This window comes from Salvelinus alpinus, chromosome 2 (assembly GCF_045679555.1).
Source record: "Salvelinus alpinus chromosome 2, SLU_Salpinus.1, whole genome shotgun sequence".
Lineage (NCBI taxonomy): Eukaryota > Metazoa > Chordata > Actinopteri > Salmoniformes > Salmonidae > Salvelinus > Salvelinus alpinus.
Genome location: NC_092087.1, coordinates 60644737 through 60663938, shown reverse-complemented (window position 1 = coordinate 60663938; position 19202 = coordinate 60644737). Strand labels below are relative to the sequence as shown.

The following is a 19202-nucleotide window of genomic DNA, read 5'->3' as shown; positions in this document are numbered from 1 at the left end:
CAGGAAAGTTTGTCAAAAAAATCTAAATAGGACGCACGAGCTAAAGGTGTTAACACCTCCACATCTATCAAGACACTGGAGCACTGACCCAGCCACTCTTAAATAGCACCTGGACCAGCACTGGTGAAACATCTTCCCACTAACGAGATGGTAACCAGCACAGGTGTAACACACTGACTAACGAGGTGACACCCATGGTGTGCCCTATGTGCTAACGAGCTATACTTGTTAAGTCCAACCTCAAAACATACATGGAAAAAACAAAACTTGTAATAGGAGAGAGGCATTGTGCTGTGAGATGTTGCTTTATCTGTTTTTATAAACCAGGCTTGTTGTTAACTGTACCTCAGCATTTTCAAAGCCAACACTTCTAGATGTTGTGCAAAAGCACAAAACAAATGTTTATATTCGCTCCCTGGTGGTTGGTACCACAGGAAATGGAGTAGGTGTGTTGTCTCCTAGTTGTCAAGCCTCAACATCACATTCTGGGGGGATACAACTGCCAAAAATATGACCAGTCAGTCAATATGGCCGCCCTCCTCGCCACTGCTGTGTAGGGCATCAAATCAAATGTTATTTGTCACATTCAACAACAGGTCTAGACAAACAGTGAAACGCTTACTTCTGAGTCCTTTTCCAACAATGCAGAGTTAAAGAGTCTGGTCACTGCGGCTGATCTCAAGAAAGGAGCCTGGGGGACTTGATAGGCGAGGGTGGAGGGTTGTTTCGAGTGCAATTGGCAGTGCCAGGAGAGATGGAGCCTGCAGTTGGCACCGGCATGGGCTGAGGAATCAGCTGGCAGCTCGTTTGTACTGGGGGGCAGAGCGTCCCTCTACCCGTCTCTCTCTCTCTCTTCCACTGTCTCTCACACTCTCTTTCTCTCTCTCTCTCCTACTACATTTCTCACTCTCTCCCTCCTTCCCTCTTTCCCTGTCCAGACTTAGACTCTCCTCCCCAAGGCAATGTCTTTTCTTGCCATTTTTTGTCGGGGAGCTTGGGTGGCATCACATAGCTTTGGAAAAGCCCGCTCTGGCTCATTTGATGTGTATTCTTTCTAATTGGCACAATGGAAGGATGAAAGAATGGCATCTACGGGATGCCACCCGTGAAAGAAGACTTGATGAGCAAACTGGGGCTGCCATCATGCACAACTCAATCTCATTGGTATTTCAAGCTGTAGTAGAGGGTAAGGGAAATGCACAGTACTGTCAGTACGTACATTATGCAGTCTCTTAAAAGGTGGAGAGTATAAGTGAGCAACAGTAATCAACATGTTTACATTGAGCATTTACATTTGTAACACTGGCTAAATGGGAAAAAACCTTAAATGAAATAATGATGGGCTGCCGTACCTTGAAGCCACGGAGTGACAGTTAAGCTTGATGTAAAGCTAAAAAAAATCTGTTCTCTAACCTGAATTTAATGGGGCAAAGTATAATGGAAAATAGTCACAGAGGTTTCGACAGAGTAACAAATTACTGAACAAGAGAGGTGGAAAAAATGCCTTATCTTTGATGGCAGGTCTAAACTACCAAGCTAAATCCATATTTTATGCATTACTTTTTATTTATTTATCTGGGTCATGGTCTAATGTTGTTCTGAGTGTTTTCTCACTGAGCCTGAAACTCACAGATTGAATTGCCTGATATCCAATCAAATCATGAAGCCGATGTGACCAACGCTCAGGCAAGCTAAACTGCATTCTGGGAAAACTTGAGCGTTGGGAAGGTGCTGCTTACAATGCCAGCTGATGCCCCCGCCAAACAAAGTCGCAGAGGTGGAAAATGATTTAACAGTCCTCTGGTCTTAACCTATTTTGAAATCCATTTTATAGTCAAATTTTGTTTTACGATTAAGAAGAGCTTGAGAGACATACATTTGCATGCTGTCTACGAAGAAGAACAGTCAAGATTTTGACATCCCTTTTGCCATTTTATTGTATATTCACTTGGCTGATAGATATGTATTATGTTAGGTTTGTACTAGACACGGGAGCCTGCTGCGGGGAGGACGGCTCGTAATAATGGACGGAAAGGAGCAAATGGAATGGCTTCAAACACCTGGAAACCATGTGTTTGATGTATTTGTTACCATTTCACTTATTCTGCTCCAGTCAATAGAACGAGCCCATACTCCCCAAACCTCCTGTGGTACTAGATCATATACTGAGTGTACAAAACATTATGAACACATGCTCTTTCCATGACATAGACTGACCAGGTGACAGCTATGATCCCTTATTGATGTCACTTATATTTTCTTGAGGCAGATTTTAGAATATTCACATGAAAATCGCCAATTGGATGGAAACCTAGTTAGTGAAAGACGTTTGAGTGTAATAATGAACATTATTCTTTGTCAGCCCCTTTATGAGTGCACTTTAAGTGCCGTTGAACGGGGTATGGTACTAGGTGCCAGGCGCATCCGTTGGTGTCAAGAACTGCAACACTGCTGGGATTTTCATGCTCAACAGTTTCCTGTGTACATCAAGAATGGCTCACCACCCAAAGGACATCCAGCCAACTTGACACAACTGTGGGAAGCATTGGAGTCAACATGGGCCAACATCCCTGTGGAACGCTTTCAACACCTTGTAGAGTCCATGCACCAACGAATTGAGGCTGTTCTGAGGGCAACTCAATATTAGGAAGGTGTTCTAAATGTTTTGTACATTCAGTGAATATCATAATATTAGTTGTATTTAAAAACAGAACTAGAGTGTGCATGCACCCCGTAGTAAATTACACCTTTAAAGACTGAAATTGATATGATTCAAGATAGCATGAAAAAATGTGGTCTTTCAAGATTCAGCACTGCACACAAGAGGTGAGTAATACTAAAAGGTTGAACATCTGTATTAGGGGTGTCACCGATACCATTATCACAATACTACAATACTACATTTGTCATGGCAAAAAGAAAATCACGATGCAGATTAAACTCTTTGTCTTATAAAAACCTGCTTTATGTCAAATATGGTGTGTTATAAATGGGAAAAGGACCCCAAATGACAAAGCTCGTTTTCCTCAAGAAATTAAGCCGTTTCATGTTTTATTTGCTTGTCATGATACTTCTGAGTATCATGATTATGGTATTGTGACAACCCTAATCTGCATTTAGACATCATACAACAGTGAGGGACAATGAACAGTGATGGACCTTGAAAAGAGTGTATGACTACTCACCCCATTGGCTTTGCTCAGGGCTTGGAAGTAAATGCTGTAGCTTTTGGCTGGAGAGAGAGGGGGGTTCCAGTAGCCATTGTAGGTCTTGTTGTCACCTACGCTGAAAGGCTGCACCACAGTCAGGTATGTAGGCGGGAGCTCCGCTGCAAAGTAGTGGGGCAAATCCAAGATGGAGGCATTCTTGAAGCTGACCGGGACGGAGAAGCACTCCAGCACGTCGGCCGCCCGCCGCACCTTCTGCTTGCGTTCCTCTTTCACAACCAGCTGATAGACACTGGGGAGAGAGCAGAGGGCAAAAGTCCTCATCAGAGGGCTCACCAGGGGCTGTATTTATCAAGCGTCTCAGAGTAGTAGTGCCGATCACAATGAATAAGATTACATGGACACCTGATCCTGTATCATCACTCCAACTCTGCGATGCTTGATACATATGGCCTCAACTCAATGCTGGGTTTCCATAAAAAATGGCTTCAATGTTCATTTAAAAATGTATTCGTAAAAAGTATAACATTTAATAAGGAACCACCTAATGTGTGACTATAGCCATACTGTTGTAAATACAGTATGGGTTTGTAGTCTGTGTCAGGTCAGTTCAAAGCTTCATACAAAGTATTCCTGAGCAGAGGCAGGAGTGTTACTGCTGCTCTGTCTTAACCAGCCAATGAACAATTCATACCACTCCAAATTTACCACATTACTGTTTTCCAGCATTAGTTTTGCTTTACGAATAGTACGCTAATATCTCCAGCGTGAACTACATCACCTACTGACGAAGCAGACATCTAAAAAAGACATAATAGTGGTAACTCCGCAGAAAACTATATACTATTTTAATTAAGAACAGAAACAAAAATATAAACACTGACTTGTCCAGGGGGAGCGCAACCATTGGGCAGTCATTTCTGTGAGGGGCCAGTAGATGGAAATCTACCCTAATTGGCCAGTGGGAGCTGTCTTCACACTGGCCTTTTGAAAGGCCCTGTCAATTTTATTTTGAATTATACCTTTATTGAACCAGGTAGGCAAGTTGAGGACAAGTTCTCATTTACAACTGCGTCCTGGCCAAGATAAAGCAAAGCAGTGCGACACAAACAACAGAGTTACACATGGGATAAACAAACGTACAGTCAATAACACAATAAAAAAATCTATATACAGTGTGTGCAAATGGAGGTAAGGCAATAAATAGGCCATAGTGGTGAAATAATTACAACTTAGTAATTAAACACTGGATAGATGATAGATGAGCAGAAGATGAATGTGCAAGTAGAGATACTGGGGTGCAAAGGAGCAAAAAAAATAATAACAATATGGGGATGAGATAGTTGGGTGGGCTATTTACAGATGGCCTGTGTACAGGTGCAATGACCGGTAACCTGCTCTGACAGCTGATGCTTAAAGTTAGGGAGGGAGATATAAGACTACAACTTCAGTGATTTTTGCAATTTGTTCCAGTCATTGGCAGCAGAGAACTGGAAGGAAAGGCAGCCAAAGGAGGATTTGGCTTGGGGATGACCAGTGAAATATACAGTTGAAGTCGGAAGTTTACATACCTTGGCCAAATACATTTAAAACTCAGTTTTCCACAATTCCTGACATTTAATCCAAGTAAAAATTCCCTGTCTTAGGTCAGTTAGGATCACCACTTTATTTTAACAATGTGAAATGTCAGAATAATAGTAGAGAGAACTATTTATTTCAGCTTTTATTTATTTCATCACATTCCCAGTGGGTCAAAAGATTACATACACTCAATTAGTAGTTGGTAGCATTGCCTTTAAATTGTTTAACTTGGGCCACATTAAGTTGTGTGAACGTTGGCCCATTCCTCCTGACAGAGCTGGTGTAACGGAGTCAGGTTTGTTGGCCTCCTTGCTCGCACACGCTTTTTCAGTTCTGCCCACAAAATCTCTATAGGATTGAGGTCAGGGCTTTGTGATGGCCACTCCAATACCTTGACTTTGTTGTCCTTAAGCCATTTTGCCACAACTTTGGAAGTATGCTTCCGGTAATTGTCTATTTGGAAGACCAATTTGCGACCAAGCTTTAACTTCCTGACTGATGTCTTGAGATGTTGTTTCAATATATCCATATAATTTTCCTACCTCATGATGCCATCTATTTTGTGAAGTGCACCAGTCCCTCCTGCAGCAAAGAACCCCCACAACATGATGCTGCCACCCCCATGCTTCACGGTGTTCACGGTGTTCTTCAGCTTGCAAGCCTCCCCCTTTTTCCTCCAAACATAACGATGGTCATTATGGCCAAACAGTTCTATTTTTGTTTCATCAGACCAGAGGACATTTCGCCAAAAAGTACGATCTTTGTCCCCATGTGCACATGTGCACAAACCGTTCCCTGGCTTTTTACGGCAGTTATGTAGCAGTGGCTTCTTCCTTGCTGAGCGGCCTTTCAGGTTATGTCGATATAGGACTCATTCTACTGTGGATATAGGTACTTTTGTGCCTGTTTCCTCCACCATCTTCACAAGGTCCTTTGCTGTTGTTCTGGGATTGATTTGCACCTTTCGCACCAAAGTACGTTAATCTCTAGAACACAGAACGTGTCTCCTTCTTGAGCGGTATGACGGCCCCATGGTCCCATGGTGTTTATACTTGTGTACTATTGTTTGTACAGATGAACGTGGTGGTACCTTCAGGCAATTGGAAATTGTTCCCAAGAACCAGACTCGTGGAGGTCTACAATTGTCTTTCTGAGGCCTTGTCTGATTTCTTTTTATTTTCACATGATGTCTAGCAAAGAGGCACTGAGTTTGAAGGTGGGCCTTGAAATACATCCACAGGTACACCTCCAATTGACTCAAATTATGTCAATTAGCCTATCAGAAGCTTCTAAAGCCATGACATAATTTTCTGGAATTTTCCAAGCTGTTTAATGGCACAGTCAACTTAGTGTATGTAAACTTCTGATCCACTGGAATTGTGATACAGTGAATTATAAATGACATAATCTGTCTGTAAACAATTGTGGAAAAATTAGATGTCCTAACCGACTAGTCAAAACCATAGTTTGTTAGCAAGAAATTTGTGGAGTGGTTGAAAAACAAGTTCTAATGACTCCAACCTAAGTGTATGTAAACTTCCGACTTCAACTGTACCTGCTGGAGCACGTGCTACGTGCGGGTGCTGCTATGGTGACCAGTGAGCTGAGATAAGGCGGGGCTTTACCTAGCAAAGACTTATAGATGACTTGGAGCCAGTGGGTTTGGCGACTGGCGACGAATATGAAGCAAGGACCAGCCAACGAGAGCATACAGGTCGCAGTGGTGGGTAGTATATGGGGCTAAGGTGACAAAACGGATGGCACTGTGATAGACTACATAGACTGTGATAGGCACTGTGATAGACAATAGAGAGGAAGGTAATTAAAAAAAAAATGTATTTAACCTTTATTTAACTAGGCAAGTCAGTTAAGAACAAATTCCTATTTACAATGACTGCCTGCCCCGGCCAAACCCGGACGACGCTGGGCCAATTGTGCGCCGCCCTATGGGATTCCCAATCACATCCGGATGTGATACAGCCTGGATGAGAGGGTTTGTTGCTGCGCCGGGGTGCATGATTGGATAAGGACTTCTTTTGAGCCATTGGACGCTATAGTGGTTGTCCGCAATTACGTCCAGCTATGCCAAGAACACACTTCACAATTATATGCAATTAGGGAAATGTATGTTTCTGTAAAGACTAGGGCAAATTATCCTAGCCTCTAATTTGGAATCTTTCATATGGGATAACTGCTGATGACCAAAGGAGAGTGCACTTTTGTTTTCTCTGACAGCAAATATCCAATTCAAGCTAATGGCTTTCAGACACCAAACAAGTGCAGTGGAAAAATGGCTTGTTTGCGTCTGTGTGTGCAGGATGGACATAACAACATGATGTCTGATCATGTCGTGACCTTTTTTGTAAACAAACATTTCCATGAACCCCTTACACTCGTGGAAATTGGCCTATATGGATGAGGCCAAATTGAAATGTTTCTAACAGAAGGACTATAAAAAGCAAATGCATGACCATAGTAGCAATTGACAGAGAACACTTTGGAGATTATCAGGAAATGATCAGGCCAAAGACAAGGACACAACAGTTCACCTGAAACAAGACTGAATCCAAACATTAAACTGTTGATTTTATGTATATTTTACATTATCTGTACTTTTCACAGAATTTGTCAGTAACAAAATCAGAAAATAATCTGGATATGTTCAGTAACATAATAAGAACGAGCATAAACCTTGATACTGTAAATGTCATAAGTTTTCAAATATGGAAATGTGAAGTTCACATTTGGACTCACGAGTGTTTGGTTTGCTTGTTTAAAATTAGAGCGGTATTAATTTTGATGCTCAATGTCTCATCTTTTAGAACACATTGACTCCTCTGTATTTACAGCATTTCCCTCACTCAGACATAACAAATGTGCAAAAGTCGCCCAATTAGCAGGAGGGATGGGAGCATCTTCTTTTATTGCGCGGTGCTCAAGTTTATAACGGTTGTCAGTCAAAACCCATACAACGCTGTGAAGCCGAGAATGTCAGCTCTGACATCATGTATAGCATGTTACTGTACTGCATTCCAATTTAGGCGCTTATCAATGATAAAATCAGCAATTTTCAACCCGTATTCGAGATGACAAGGTCTGTGAGTGGAAAGGGCTACAGGTGTAGAGTCCAGAGCTTTTATGTTCTAGAGACAATTTAAAGCATTATCTGTATGTGAAATTTAGGCTACCGTATTTACCTGTTTTCAACATGAGGCAATGAAGCCCATGCACATCTGGTAGCACTTAGTGGCATATTTGAAGTGTTTATAAAATTATTTAGTAGTTGATACATCAAATAATTAAATAGAGCATATGAATAATATGTATTATATTTAACCTCTATGATATACAGTGCATTCGGAAAGTATATCGACAATATATCACTTTTTCCACATTTTGTTACAGCCTTATTCTAAAATGGATTAAATAAAATATTTTCCTCTTTAATCGACACACTATAACCCATAATGACAGAAATACATTATTTACATAAGTATTCCGAGCTATGAGACTCGAAATTGAGCATCCGGTTTCCATTGGTCATCCTTGAGATGTTTCTGTCTATATAAGGGGCATATTTGTCTATGTAAGGTCCCACAGTCTATATAAGGTCCCACAGTTGACAGTGCATGTCAGAGAAAAAACCAAGCTGTGAGGTCGAAGGAAATGTCTGTAGAGCTCAGAGACAGGATTGTGTTGAGGCACCGATCTGGGGAAGAGTATCAGAAAATGTCTGCAGCATTGACGGTCCACAAGAACACAGTGACCTCCATCATTCTTAAAAGGAAGAAAATTGGAACCACCAAGACTCTTCCTAGAGCTGACCACCCGGCCAAACTGAGCAATCGGGGGAGAAGGGCCTTGGTCAGGGAGGTGACCAAGAACCCGATGGTCACTCTGACAGAGCTCCAGAGTTCCTCTGTGGAGATGGGAGAACCTTCCAGAAGGACAACCATCTCTGCAGCACTCCACAAATCAGGCCTTTATGGTAGAGTGGCCAGATGGAAGCCACTCCTCAGTAAAGGCACATGACAGCCTTCTTGGAGTTTGCCAAAAGGCACCTAAAGGACTCTCAGACCATGAGAAACAAGATTCTCTGGGCTGATGAAACCAAGATTGAACTCTTTGGCCTGAATGCCAACAACACGTCTGGAGGAAAAAAAGCACTGTAAATCTCCCCAAAAATATATTTTTAGAGGTACTATGAAAATGAAAGAATACTGTATACCCTTATTGCATTTTTCCCTTCTGTAACGGCTTTCGTCGGTAGAAGGAGAGGAGGACCAAAGCGCAGCGTGGTATGTATCCATATTTATTAGAATACTTCTTCAAGACGAACAAAACAATAAACAGACGAAAACCAACGAAGCTACAGTCCTGAACTAGAGAACATAAAACACATGAACGCACGAACAGGAACAATCACCCACAAACAAACAGTGAAAACAGGCTAACTTAATATGGTTCCCTATCAGAGACAATGACAAACACCTGCCTCTGATTGAGAACCATATTAGGCCAAACAACAAACCCAACATAGAAACACAAAACATAGAATGCCCACCCAGCTCACGTCCTGACCAACTAAACAAAGACTAAACAAAAGAAATAAGGTCAGGAACGTGACACCTTCAGATATTTAAATTCCATAATGCCTGAAAATATTGTTAGCCCAATAGCAAGTAAATTAGCATTTTCTTTCTAACCAAACTTGAGGTATTCTGACAGTTAACACTGGGACATAACTTCCTTCTGGGATGTTAGGTAGAGCGTAAAATGTTCTAATTCAATATGCACACACTAAACACATTTTCATGAATGTCAATTCGGTTGATGTTCGTAAAGCGGTTAAGCTGTTGTTCCAAGCCAATGGCCAGTAGTGTTTAATTGGCATAGGCTAGTATGTCGTGTCTGTTTCGTCAAGGTGCTCCCAAGTGGCGCAGCGGTCTAAGGCACAGAATCTCAGTGCTCGAGGCGTCACTACAGACCCTGGTTTGATTTCAGGCTGTTTCACAACTGGTCGTTATTGGGAGTCCCATAGGGCGGTGCACAATTGGCCCAGCGTCGTCCGGGTCAGGGTTTGGCCAGGGTAGGCCGTCATTGTAAATAAGAATTTGTTCTTAACTGACTTGCCTAGTTAAATAAAGGTTAAATAAAACATTTAAAAGGTTGTGTTTTCAAAACTTGCACAAAGGGAAATGTTGAATATAACTGTGTTGCTCCGCCAACTACAATACAAATGTAACATGATCCCCTTAATTCATTTTGCATACAAATTGCACTTATTTGAATGACTGCTACTAATACCTCAAAACACCCACCATACCAACAATAATTCTATTTTAAATTTAATAGATTCTGTGGACTTTGGTGAACCATTTCAAGGTTGGGACACATGCGAAGTGGATGGACTTTCTGTCTTGATTTTTTTTGTATGTATATTTCATTTTTATTGGCTCATTCACCCTCTCCGGAGGACAAAACATACTTTGTTTTACATTTTAGTTTTTACAGCTATTTTGCTACATATTCGTTATTCATACATGGCACTTTTATACACAGTATTACATGAGAGAAATATAGTTTGAGATACACATTACACATTAAAAGGTACTCAGATATATACGGTAGACATAATAAATTGCATTTTCAGACCCTTTCTTGATTTCCATGTGCCATATACAGTATTTTTCAACTGTGCTGTGATGTCTTAAATTAATTCTGAAAATTTCTAATTTCATAGTATTCATAGATTGTAAATTAAATATGAATATGTTTGCTAAAGTATTATTATATTAATTGATTGACTAAGGCTTTCCAAATTACCAAAAGTGCTATTTGTAGGGTCGGTTTAGGTGAATGTTGTGATTTTTCAGCCACTCCTGAACCTGTGACCAGAAACAAGATACATAGGGGCAATACCAGAATAAATGATCTAATGACTGTTGTATGCCCCATATATGTAATATTATGTTGGTGGCGAGAATTGTGTATAATTTAAATTTAAAAACTCAGTGTTCAATCAAGTGTTGTTTTGTGTGTCAGTTCATAAACTATGTGCCATAAAATTGGAACTTCGAAAATCTCTTCCCAGGTATTTTTCAACCTGTATGGCGCAGCTGTCAACATTTTGATCCTCAAATGAAACTGATATATTTTTCTATTTATGCAAAGAAAATCTGCCAAATGTGTTTTTTAATTAAAACTGACTATCCAAACCAATCCTTGACTTCGGCGATGTCATTTACAAAGTAGCCCCCAACACTCTACTCAGCAAACTGGATGCAGTCTACCATAGTGCCATCTATTTTGTCACCAAAGCCCCATATACTACCCACCACTGCGACCTGTATGCTCTCGTTGGCTGGCCCTCATTACATATCCGTCGCCAAACCCACTGACTCCAGGTCATCTATAAGTCTTTGCTAGGTAAAGCCCTGCCTTATCTCAGCTAACTGGTCACCATAGCAACACCCACCCGTAGCACACGCTCCAGCAGGTATATTGCACTGGTCATCCCCAAAGCCAACACTTCCTTTGGCCGCCTTTCCTTCCAGTTCTCTGCTGCCAATGACTGGAACGAATTGCAAAAATCTCTGAAGCTGGAGTCTTATATCTCCCTCTCTAACTTTAAGCATCAGCTGTCAGAGTAGCTTACCGATCACTGTACCTGTACACAGCCAATCTGTAAATAGCACACCCATCTACCTCATCCTCATATTATTACTTACCCTCTTACCCTCTTGCTCTTTTGCATCCCAGTATCTCTACTTGCACATCATCATCTGCACATCTATCACTCCAGTATTAATGCTAAATTGTAATTATTTCACCTCTATTGCGTATTTATTGCCTACCTACCCCTACTCTTCTACATTTGCACACACTGTACACAGATTTTTCTATTTTTCTTTTCTATTGTGTTATTGACTGTACGTTTGTTTATGTGTAACTCTGTGTTGTTGTTTTTGTCGCACTGCTTTGCTTTATCTTGGTCAGGTCGCAGTTGTAAATGAGAACTTGTTCTCGAGTGGCATACCTGGTTAAATAAAAAAATATAGAATTTTTTTTTTTTTTTTTTTACATTCCCATAATTTCTGTGTGTGTGACACAACTCCACCATTCCTATTCATAATATCATGAATGATCTAGACCCTCAATGAGACTGTGTAGTAATCCAGATTGCAGACTTAAGAGAAAACTTGAGTCATTGGCATACATTGACACGTTTGTTTTAAAGCCCTGGACTTTTAACCCCTTAATATTTTTCTTAGATCTGATTTTAATAGCTAACATTCCGGTGGCTATAACAAATAGAAAAGGAGAAAGTGGACAACCTTGTCCTAGTGGCAAGAATTAACTCCTATTGACAGTTCAATACTTTCTGAGAAGTAACCATTATTCACTATTTTACACCTGGGGTTGCTATAAATAACTTTAACCCATTGTATAAGAGATTCTCCAAAATTAAAATAGTCCAGGCATGTATAAACTGAGCATACAAAACATTAAGGACACCTGTTCTTTCCATGACCAGATGAATCCAGGTGAACGCTATGATCCCCTATGGATGTCACAAAATCCACTTCAATCAGTGTAGTTGAATGGGAGGAGAAAGGTTAAAGAAGGATTTTTAAGCCTTTGACAATTGAGGTATGGATTGTGTATGTGTACCATTGAGAGGTTGAATGGCACACAAAATATTTAAGTACCTTTGAACAGGTTATTGCAGTAGGTGCCAGGTGCACCGGTTTGTATCAAGAACTGCAATGCTACTGTTTTTTTCACACTCGACAGTTCCCCGTGTGTATCAAGAATTTTCCACTATCCAAAGGACATCCAGCCAACCTGACACAACTGTGGAAAGCATTGGAGTCAACATTGGCCAGCATCCCTGCGGAACGCTTTCGACAGCTTGCAGAGTCCATGCCCAGACACATTGAGTCTGTTCTGAGTAACCCAATATTAGGAAGGTGTTCTACAGTGTACACAAATTGTAGTCGTACTTTATCAAAGGTCTTTTCAAAATCTACTATGAAGACCAGGCCTGTTTAAAAAAAAAAAATCATAGTTTTCATTGTTTCAAGTAATTGTCTTATATTATCTCCAATGTATTGTCAATGTAAAAAGACCTGTCTAATTAGGATGAATAATATCCAATAAAACCATTTTAATTATATGCGCTATGCATAGAAGTGTAAAGGGCTTCCAGTTTTATAAATGGACTGGTTCTTTACACTTTCCACCTGGGTCCTGTTTTAGTCATATTTAAATCAGACCTTCTTGCTGTGTATTTGATAGTCTACCATTTTTATAGTCGGTAAAACATGTGAATTGTGGATCTTTGAGTACTGTAACTCAACTGGTATTCCATCAAGCCCTGGAATTTTTCCAGACTGAAAGGAATTAATTGTATCAAGAAATTCCTCCTCTGTAATTTGGCTTTCACACAAGTCTTTCTGTACAGTTATTAATTTTACACTATTATTAGGTAAACAAAGTTATCATTCAGTGGAGATGGAGGATGGAGGAGACTGAAAAGAGAAAATATACTTAAAATATTTAGCTTCATCTTTCAAAATATAATTTGGTGATCAGAAACACTCCGTCATTTGTAACGTGTTTCTGTTTTTGATTTTTTTGATTTAAACTTTATTTAACTAGGCAAGTCAGTTAAGAACAAATTCTTATTTACAATGACGGCCTTGGAACAGTGTGTTGACTGCCTTGTTCAGGGGCAGAACGACAGATTTTGACCTTGTCACCTCGGGGATTCGATCTAGCAACCTTTCAGTTACTGGCCCTAATGCTCTAACTACTAGGCTACCTGCCACCCCTGTCAATTCTTTGTGGATGGAAAATGGTGAAAAATGCCCCAAATACATTTTTAATCATCATCGAAAGTGAAAAATAATTTGGTGCATTTGAACCATTTTCCATCCAGTTTGCTTTATTTTATTAATATATTACTCTTGATCGTTCTTGAATAAGTTCCTCCAGTTCTTTATGTTTTTATTCTGTGCCTCTATGTACTGTTTTTATTGCCATCCATCTGTGGTGCTAGTTCCACTATTTCCTTTGTTAGTCTAATCTCTTTTGACCGAAATTAGGTTTTGCTTTAAAGATGAGTATTGAATTGCATGGCCTCTGAAGGCACATTCGAAAGTATCCCATACAATAAGGGGATCTGCTGTACCTAGAGTACACTACCGTTCAAAAGTTTGGGGTCACTTAGAAATGTCCTTGTTTTTGACCTAAAAGCAAATTTTTTGTCCATTAAAATGACATCAAATTGATCAGAAATACACCGTAGACAATGTTATTGTTGTAAATGACTATTGTAGCTGGAAACGGCAGATTCTTTATGGAATATCTAAATAGGAGTACAGAGGCCCATTATCAGCAACCATCACTCCTGTGTTCAAATGGCACGTTGTGTTAGCTAATCCAAGTTTATCATTTTAAAAGGCTAATTGATCTTTAGAAAACCCATTTGCAACTATGTTAGCACAGCTGAAACCGGTGTTTCTGATTAAAGAAGCAATAAAACTGGCCTTCTTTAGACTAGTTGAGTATCTGGAGCATCAGCATTTGTGGGTTCGATTACAGGTTCAAAATGGCCAGAAACAAAGTACTTTCTTCTGAAACTCATCAGTCTATTCTTATCTGAGAAATGAAGGCTATTCCAAGCGAGAAATTGCCAAGAAACTGAAGATCTCGAACAACAGGAGTGATGGTTGCTGATAAAGGGCAGCTGTACGCCTATTTAGATATTCCATAGAAAATCAGCTGTTTCCAGGTACAATAGTAATTTACAACATTAACAATGTCTACACTGTATTTCTAATAAATTTGATGTTATTTTAATGGACCAAAAATGTGCTTTTCTTTCAAAAACAAGGACATTTCTACGTGACACCAAACTTTTAAATGGTAGTGTATGTTATGCAGGAAAAAGTCTATTAAAAGTTATAGATTATTTTGTCTTGGTTAAAAACAGCTTGTCATCCAGTAGGCTTTGATTACATTTACAATATCCCTGCTCACATGGACATTTGGTAAGAGTTATGTGGATGCCAGTTAGATGGTGGTTTGATCACATTCTGTCTCCTATCAACACTTTTTTTTAAACTTTTGGAGCCAGTGAGAAGGACACAGGAAAGTAGTCAAGATGACTAGCTTGATTAATCCTCCTCCATGTACTGTATACTGTATCTCACTAGCTCAGGGTTTTTAAGCCTCCATATATCCATTAGTTCTAATGTGTCCATGATATTCGTGATCTCCTTAAGTGCATGAGGGTGATAGTTTTGTCGTGTGATTATGTGGACTTTGGTCTTTTTAGAGAAAGAACACTTTGGTTGAACCTTGTGCAACCTTGTGTAAGTGTTAACTGCACTATCATGTGTTGTGTATTACCAATTAATTTCTTACTGTGCAGATAAGCAGTAAAAACAACCAAATATACAATCTTCCCAAACACCATTATTTTGTCAATCTGACACCTCCATAATGCTAACCCCCCAAAATGGTTAGGCTTTATGCACGAGTTTCCAAATTTGAAGCAGAGAAAAACAGACTAGGTTGAAGTAAACACTTCCAAAATGGAGACACCTGGACATGTAACTAACTTACCGTACTGCAGACATAATGGACCTGACTGAAGTGATGGCATAGTGTGGTACCTGACGGGAGCTCCTCTGGACTGCGCAGGCTTCAGCAGAACTGTGATGGTGGTGTCCGTCTCATTCAGAGGGGGAATGTCTGTCTCGTACTCCGGCATTGATGGGGCTAGTGGGGAAAGATTCAGAGGGTATGAGACAGAGTTGTGTTCATAAGGGCACGCAACGGAAAAAGCAAAAATGTTTTGCAATGAAAAACAAATATGATTGAGTCTGTTTTGTTACTTTTGTTTCCTAATGAACACAACCCCTTTCGAATTATTATCTTTAAAACACACAATCAACACACTTGGTCCCCTGACATCATGAAAATAGTGGATTCAGCCCTGTGATTTCTAAAGCTAATGCACAATAGAGTATTGGCATACAGTCACAGTACCTAAACAGACCATCTCCATCTATGGATTTAAGTCAATGTTGTCCATGAAGCCATTGCTAAAGATTGACCTTTTTAAAGATGTACCCGAACACAAGCGTGTTGGTGTGAAAACCTTGCCCTGTACACGTCACGATAGTGCCATCTCTCTAAAATGTCACGTCTTCCCCAATCTTCATTATCTCCAAAACATTCATAGGACAACCTTGATTAGATAAATCGCAGCAGACTGAAATTAGAAATGGTAAAACGTTCAGGGATTCAAAGAGAATGGTGTTGATGCTGTAGGCCATCAAGGCTCTAGTCTATTGTATGACTGACAACTAAGACAGGAAATGTTAACTTTCAGAGATAACAAGATACATCCTTGATGCTTGTGTTACACCATTTCTATATATGAATGTCATTGAATGACATGGTTCAAATGAATGATAAACAATTGCTCACTGTTTGGTTGCAATGTTGTGTGAATGTACAGTACCGTTCAAAAGTTTGGACACACCTACTCATTCAAAGGTTTTTCTTTATTGGTACTATTTTCTATTATTGTAGAATAATAGTGAAGACATCAAAACCATTAAATAACACATATGGAATCATATAGTAACCAAAAAAAGTGTTAAACAAATCAATATACATATTAGATTTTAGATTCTTCAAAGTAGCCACCCTTTTCCTTGATGACAGCTTTGCACAGTCTTGGCATTCTCTCAACCAGCTTCACCTGGAATGCTTTTCCGACCGTCGTGAAGGAGTTCCCACATATGTGACCCGTTTCAGGAAACTATGCGTATGTCGCAAGTCACCAGAGAGGCGTTTGAACATAAAACACATTTAGGAATAAAGTTGTTAAATTACAAACCTAGTGGGTTTAGCCAAACAAAAAGACAGGAACCTTCCCACTAGCCATGATTGGCTGAGATAATGAGTGGGAACCTTGTGTCTATAAAGTGAGCTGCTCGTTATACGTCGATAATCCTTTCTACTGCAGTTTGTTCGAAAGATATAACGTTAACCATGGAGAACTGCAAATATGTTGCAACTGCTCTCAATAACATTGCTCCCCTGAATTCATTAGGATATAGACAAAGGTCAGTGGGGAAAAGTTGTGATGAACTACTTTCTGGAGAACGATCGTACCATGCTGACTCTCTCTGAGCTGTGCAAACTAAATGGAAAGGATCTGCAGTCTGCCGTGAAGCTTTCATCCATGTATACGGGTACGAGTCTAGCAACAGTTTCAGATATTATACGTTTCTAATTTTGTCCGAAAGTTGTTTCATTGCAAGTTAAAGCTTGCTGTTAGCTAGCCTGCTAAAGTTGGATGGCTGACTTGCTAGCTAACATTGAACCTATTTGGTTAACTTTAGCTAGCTATGGCAATCAGTTTGTTTCACTAGTACTCTATGGATTGGGATTATATTTCATTGTTTAGCTGGCTAGCATGCTAGCTACATGTCTAAACAAAAGACCCTAAGTTAAATTTGATGTTAGCTGGCTAAAGTTAGTTGACGTTAAATGGCTGGCTAGTTAGCTAACATTACGTGTATGAACTGTGTGTAGTGATGTTATCTCAGAATGCCATTTCGCATCTATTGTATAATAGTGCAAAAATATTTATATCTGGAATTCGTCTTTCAGCATCAGTAGAACACGCTTCACTCTCCACCAGTCATACAAGGAGAATGGTCTAATGCCGCCCATCAAAATGAGAGCTGACCCAAGCAAGCACAGGTTACACCTGAAGCATGAGGACTTGCAGTGAGTGGTGAATTTCATCAAAATGCTCTGCGAAGCGTATTACCAGGATGTCACCCAGGACACAAACACTTTGGTGGAAAGCTGTTGCCATCCCATGTGACAAAAGCAGCAATGTGGCGTCTCTACAAGAAATCAATGACTCTAACACTTGGTACGTAAAGCATAAACACGTTTTTATTATTTAATTGACCTCCAACATGATTGGCACTAATTTTATTGATCTCACATGTTTTCTGTATTTTCCAGAGGTAAGTGTAGTTGGGCTGTCTTCCTCCGGGCTGTGGAGAAGATTTCTGCCCCACATCTCAAGCACTAAGCCTAGGACAGACCTGTGCTGGCAGTGCCAGAGGAACAACTATCATGTCTTCAGATCTGCCAATCTGCCAGAAGCTGTTAAGTCAGCCAAGCTGAAGAAGCAAGAGCAGCATCACCTGCTTGTTCAGAGTGAGCGGTCTGTCTACCAGAAGAGGGTTGCTGACGGCAAGACCAACTGTCAAGACCTGCAGTTGTCTCTGGGGGCGCCTACTGAACCAGCAAACAAAGACATCAGGATGCATTACAGCTTTGATTTGAAGTAAGCAAAATGTCCTCCTATATACTGATTAAGGACATAGATGGATAGATATACAGTGGGGAGAACAAGTATTTGATACACTGCCGATTTTGCAGGTTTTCCTACTTACAAAGCATGTAGAGGTCTGTAATTTTTATCATAGGTACACTTCAACTGTGAGAGACAGAATCTAAAACAAATATCCAGAAAATCACATTGTATGATTTTTAAGTAATTAATTTGCATTTTATTGCATGAAATAAGTATTTGATACATCAGAAAAGCAGAACTTAATATTTGGTACAGAAACCTTTGTTTGCAATTACAGAGATCATACATTTCCTGTAGTTCTTGACCAGGTTTGCACACACTGCAGCAGGGATTTTGGCCCACTCCTCCATACAGACCTTCTCCAGATCCTTCAGGTTTGGGGGCTGTCGCTGGGCAATACGGACTTTCAGCTAACTCCAAAGATTTTATATTGGGTTCAGGTCTGGAGACTGGCTAGGCCACTCCAGGATCTTGAGATGCTTCTTACGGAGCCACTCCTTAGTTGCCCTGGCTGTGTGTTTCGGGTCGTTGTCATGCTGGAAGACCCAGCCACGACCCATCTTCAATGCTCTTACTGAGGGAAGGAGGTTGTTGGCCAAGATCTCGCGATAAATGGCCCCATCCATCCTCCCCTCAATACGGTGCAGTCGTCCTGTCCCCTTTGCAGAAAAGCATCCCCAAAGAATGATGTTTCCACCTCCAAGCTTCACGGTTAGGATGGTGTTCTTGGGGTTGTACTAATGCTTCTTCTTCCTCCAAACACGGCGAGTGGAGTTTAGACCAAAAAGCTCTATTTTTGTCTCATCAGACCACATGACCTTCTCCAATTCCTCCTCTGGATCATCCAGATGGTCATTGGCAAACTTCAGACGGGCCTGGACATGCGCTGGCTTGAGCAGGGGGACCTTGCGTGCACTGCAGGATTTTAATCCATGACGGCGTAGTGTGTTACTAATGGTTTTCTTTGAGACTGTGGTCCCAGCTCTCTTCAGGTCATTGACCAGGTCCTGACGTGTAGTTCTGGGCTGATC

The 19202-nt window shown here is 40.4% G+C and overlaps 1 protein-coding gene across 16 annotated transcripts in view; it reads right to left on the bottom strand.

Annotated features, from left to right (window-relative positions):
* Positions 1-19202, bottom strand: part of ptprt (protein tyrosine phosphatase receptor type T) — a 487625-nt gene that overhangs the window by 125684 nt on the left and 342739 nt on the right. For all 16 annotated transcript variants that reach the window (XM_071386753.1, XM_071386649.1, XM_071386662.1 and 13 more), the window contains exons 11-12: positions 15434-15539; positions 3186-3459 (exon numbers count right to left, since the gene is read on the bottom strand). In XM_071386753.1, coding sequence (XP_071242854.1) covers positions 3186-3459; positions 15434-15539 — 380 coding nt within the window. The remainder of the gene's footprint in view (positions 1-3185; positions 3460-15433; positions 15540-19202) is intronic.